The sequence below is a fragment of the Carlito syrichta genome, unplaced genomic scaffold, assembly GCF_000164805.1.
Source record: "Carlito syrichta isolate Samal-C Ts95f unplaced genomic scaffold, Tarsius_syrichta-2.0.1 Scaffold302543, whole genome shotgun sequence".
Taxonomy (NCBI): domain Eukaryota; kingdom Metazoa; phylum Chordata; class Mammalia; order Primates; family Tarsiidae; genus Carlito; species Carlito syrichta.
This window is the reverse complement of record NW_007246639.1, coordinates 183,303-187,728: the sequence shown is the minus strand read 5'-3', so window position 1 is coordinate 187,728 and position 4,426 is coordinate 183,303. Positions and strand designations below refer to the sequence as shown.

Genomic DNA, 4,426 nt, shown 5'->3' with positions numbered 1-4,426 from the left:
TCCTGGGTTTGAAGGTGGTGGAGGAGCCACAATGTTCGTGGTTTCTACAATTTCTCCATTGTAAAAGAAAAACTGACACTGTTGAATGAATGTTTCAACAACCGATTGATGAATCTTAGTGGTAGACAGAAACTCTCGATTTTCAAAATCAGGTCTCATCAAGGTTGGCCAAAAACAGATGGATAAGTTGTCTGCTGTCATTAAGTTGACTTTATTTTGCTGACTAACCCTGAAATTATGAAAGGAAAAAACACTTAGAAATCAAAACCATTACAATGACAGAATCCCAGAGCTAGAAATGATCTCAGATTTAGTATTACCTTTTATCCTAACTTCAAATTTAAACCACCTTTCTTTGTATGCATTCTACATCCAACTGCAGTCATCCCTTGGTATCCATGGGGATTGGTTCCAGGACCCCCCAAGGATATCTGAATCCAAGGATGCTCCAGTCCCTAATATAAAATAGCACAGTATTCACATATAACCTATGCATAACCCCTGCATACCTTAAGTCATCTCTGTATTAATTATAATACTTTCATTGTAATATGATAACTAATAATACAATGTTAGTAAATAGTTGCTATATTGTAGTTTAAATTTTATATTATTGTTTTTTTCCTGAATATTTTCTATTTGTAATTAGTTGAATCTGTGGATGTAAAACCTGTGGATATGGAGGGACATCTATATGTTGTAAAACAGGAGACAGCAGTAAAAACTTATGAGAATGAAAGTTGCACTGTGGGGGTTTGAAAATTTACATATGAAAGTATCTTTAATTTGTATGGGAAAAAAAAAAACTTCCCCATGTGACAAATTTAGTTAAGTTTCTGGCAAGGAACAGACCATTCTAACTGTATATCCAACTTCTTTGACTACTGTGAGAGATGAAAACAAACCGAGGTATGTCATCTCTCTCAACTAGCTTTGGAAAAATTACTTTATCATAACCCAACCAGCAGAATTTTTAATTTTCAAAAAAACTAGTATTCCATAAAAACTTTCAAATCATTAAATACCTTGCACATTAATCTCATGTAAAAAAACACTCAGTTCACAACACTTTCCAGCTTAAAATTCTTACTGTTTAACAATAATTTATAAATGGTCATACTTTATTAACCGATTTACAACTAGTCCTTTAAATATGTGAGAAACAACTTCTACCATCAACTATTTGTTAAAAGATGGAAAGTAACTATTAGGCCCAGTTTGGTGTTTCTACGTAGTAGACAAGTGCTAGGTTCTGGAAATACCTATGAAGGTGCAAGCCCTTAGAGTATGGGCAAAAGGTCTAACTGAAGAGTCAAAAAGTACAAAGGAAACATATCAGTTAGAGATTAGGGTATCCAGGGAAAGCTTCTTGCAAGAGGGTAATGTTTAAGTTGAGTCAAGGATGATGGGATGAGAAGAATGGTAACAAGGAAGGGGAATTCAGTTAAAACAATGGTTCTTCAGTGTATATCAGAATCTCCTGGAGGGCCTGTTAAAACACAGATTGCTGGGCAGTAACTTTTGGTTAGTTGCTTTTAGTTTAATACAGTAGAGCTTACTTAGTTTACAGGGGAAAAGGAAAGGAGATGTAACTGAAGAAGTTAGAACCAGACCACTTAATGTTAAACAGTTTGGATTTTATCCTAAGGAAACAGGATGCTATTTAATTGGATGTGATCTTTACAAAGATCATTCTGGCATCAGGATCAAGGGAGGATCAGAAAGAAAAGTTGGCAAGGAAGGAGCTCAATTACAACAAAACTATAAGACCCTAAATGAGAAACGATCAAGTCAACTAAAACAGTGGCAGAGGAAAGAAAATGACAAAGTAATTTGAGGAAAAAATTTATTTGACACTTACTGGATATAGAGTATGAATTAATAAACTACAGTTCATTGTAATGCCAGTAGAAAATATTATAAAGGGTAGACATTTGAAAAAATTGGTATAAATACTAATAATCTCATTCAGTCCTCAGAACAACTTTGCGAGGTAATATTAATCTCATTTATATAGTTAAGAAAATCAAGACTTAGCAAGGGTAAGAATATGCCCAAGGCTATAGATTAGCAATATTTATAACCAAAGCCTGTTGACTCCATAGTCTGAGATATATAAGCATGTTAAAGAAATAAGTGTGATAAAAATAAACTTACTACATTTACTATTTATATAATCATTATATGCAACAAAACAATCACATGACCTTTTTAGATAAAAATTAGAAAATATAAACTAGAGAACCAAAACTAAACTGTATGCTTAGCTTGAGTCTCCTTTATCTTCTTATCCAATTTGTTACATGTTTGACATGTGTAGTGTATTTTATTTCCCACCCCCGCCAAAAACCCAAAATAATACCTGTTTAGATGTGTTATCACATATCTGAATACATCATAGTTTACAGGATGAAATTTCTTAACAATTTCTTTCAAGGCATGGAGACGTTCTGTTTTATCTGGGATTTCTGTAAGATTAAAGTTAGTGAAGAACTTGTGTGAAACCTACAGATTTATAAATACATTTGATAAAGCTTCCCTGCTAAGTTTACAGTATGAGCTGTCTGAAAATGTATCTGAAGCATACTAGGATAAACAAAATCAAAGAAAACATTCTAAAGAACCTGTTAAATTACCTAAATTAAGAAATCACTTCAACTAATATTATCCATTTCTATTAATGTTATCATTTACTACTATAGCCTTTTTACAAGTAAAGTTACCACTGAAGATCAAAGTGACTTAGCACTGATAAAATGAGAAATGGTACATTAGCAATTTACTCAAGCAATTTATATAACCAGATATTGATTTAGAATTAACTAATTACCTACAAATCTATTAGACTTTTAATATTCAAGCTACAGATAATAAATATTTCAGGCTTTGTGGGCACAGTTACTCAACCCTGTATTATAGCACAAAAACAGTAACAGTAATAAATGAATGGCTATACGCCAATAAAAGTTTTGAAATTTTAATGTGATGAGGATAATAATAATAATAATAATTTTAATGTAGCATGAAATTTTCTTTTTCTTTTGATAGAAAAACCATACTTGGCTCAAATGTCTTCCAAAAACTGGTGACAGGTTGAATATGGCCCTTGGGCCATAGGTCTGCCTACACTACAATTATCTTTATCTTGTAATCCATTTTGCTTATCAAAAATTTTCCTTTATAGACAGTATAAGAATTTGACTTAGTTATCCCCCAATTTTATGCAATTATAAAACAGAATAACTGAAATGTGATACTGAATCAAATGGGAGATAAGAGATTGCTTTCCTGATCTCCCTCCTTCATTCTAGAGGCCAGTGTTCATACTGTATCATTATGGTAGTATAACCAAGTACTAACAAAGTCTCATTTGTTACATATTATTTCTAAATCAGTCATCAAAAATATTCTCAGTTTTGAGGCTACTATTTACGGCCAAGAAAAAAAAATTTAAGCTAGCAATGAAACCATTACTCAGTTTACATATGGAAGTATGGATAAGACAACTACACCTTGTGACAATATTTTAAACTGTTTAATTTTTAAAAATTCCCTGGGAACTTTTAACATAATCAAATCTATAATGAAGCAGGTTCACTTAAGAGAACTTGAAGACTTGCAAGCAAAAGAGAAATATTTAGAAACTACACTAATCTTTGCCACTGAGAAACAATGTAGATGAAGCACTAGGTTAACTGATGCCTAAATAGACCTCAGGTCTCATTTCCCAGATCAATACCTGTTTATTGGAAACATCTGAATAAATGGTTACAAAGTAGAAATAAAATACTAAATAAGTACCTATATTCTTGCCTTACTTTTATGAAAATGACTTACAATATGTGGCCTGCTATGGTTTGAATGTGTCTCCCAAAGTTCAGGTGTTGGAAACTTAATCCCCAAGGCAACAGTGTTGAGACACAGGACCTTTAAGAGGTGATCAGGTCATAAGGGTTCTGCCCTCATTAATGGATTAACACTGTTACTTTCAGAAATAAATTACTTTATAAACTACCCAGTCTGTGGTATTCGTTTATAGCAACACAAAACAGATAAGACACAAAGTAAATTTCTTTGACTTACAAATTTTTAAATAAAGTGTGCAGACCATCCATAGGCTTATATTTTACTGAAGTACATTATAGATACATTAATTTGAAGGATTTATTTAATTTTCTTAAAATGCTTTTGAGCTTGAATTAAAAAGACAAATCTCAAGCTTCCATTACAATAAATTTTCAACTTTCTAAAAGCATTTAAGTCACCTGGGGGGCTAGCTAAAACCGAATATCCTGAGGATGGCCATCTCCAAGGATTCTGACTTTAATTTAGAAGAAAATACATTTAAAAAACAGAGTTCTAGTAAGTTGAATTTTTTTTTTTTTTTTTTGAGTTGGCGTCTCACTCTGTTGCCCAGACTGGAGTG

At 32.3% G+C, this 4,426-nt stretch overlaps 1 protein-coding gene across 1 annotated transcript in view; it reads right to left on the bottom strand.

The window, feature by feature from the left end:
* The window catches only part of LOC103259159 (rho GTPase-activating protein 5), a 92,487-nt gene that overhangs the window by 13,853 nt on the left and 74,208 nt on the right, over positions 1 to 4,426 (bottom strand). Inside the window, exons 6-7 of the mRNA XM_021711740.1 lie at positions 2,363 to 2,468; positions 7 to 229 (exon numbers count right to left, since the gene is read on the bottom strand). Coding sequence (XP_021567415.1) covers positions 7 to 229; positions 2,363 to 2,468 — 329 coding nt within the window. The remainder of the gene's footprint in view (positions 1 to 6; positions 230 to 2,362; positions 2,469 to 4,426) is intronic.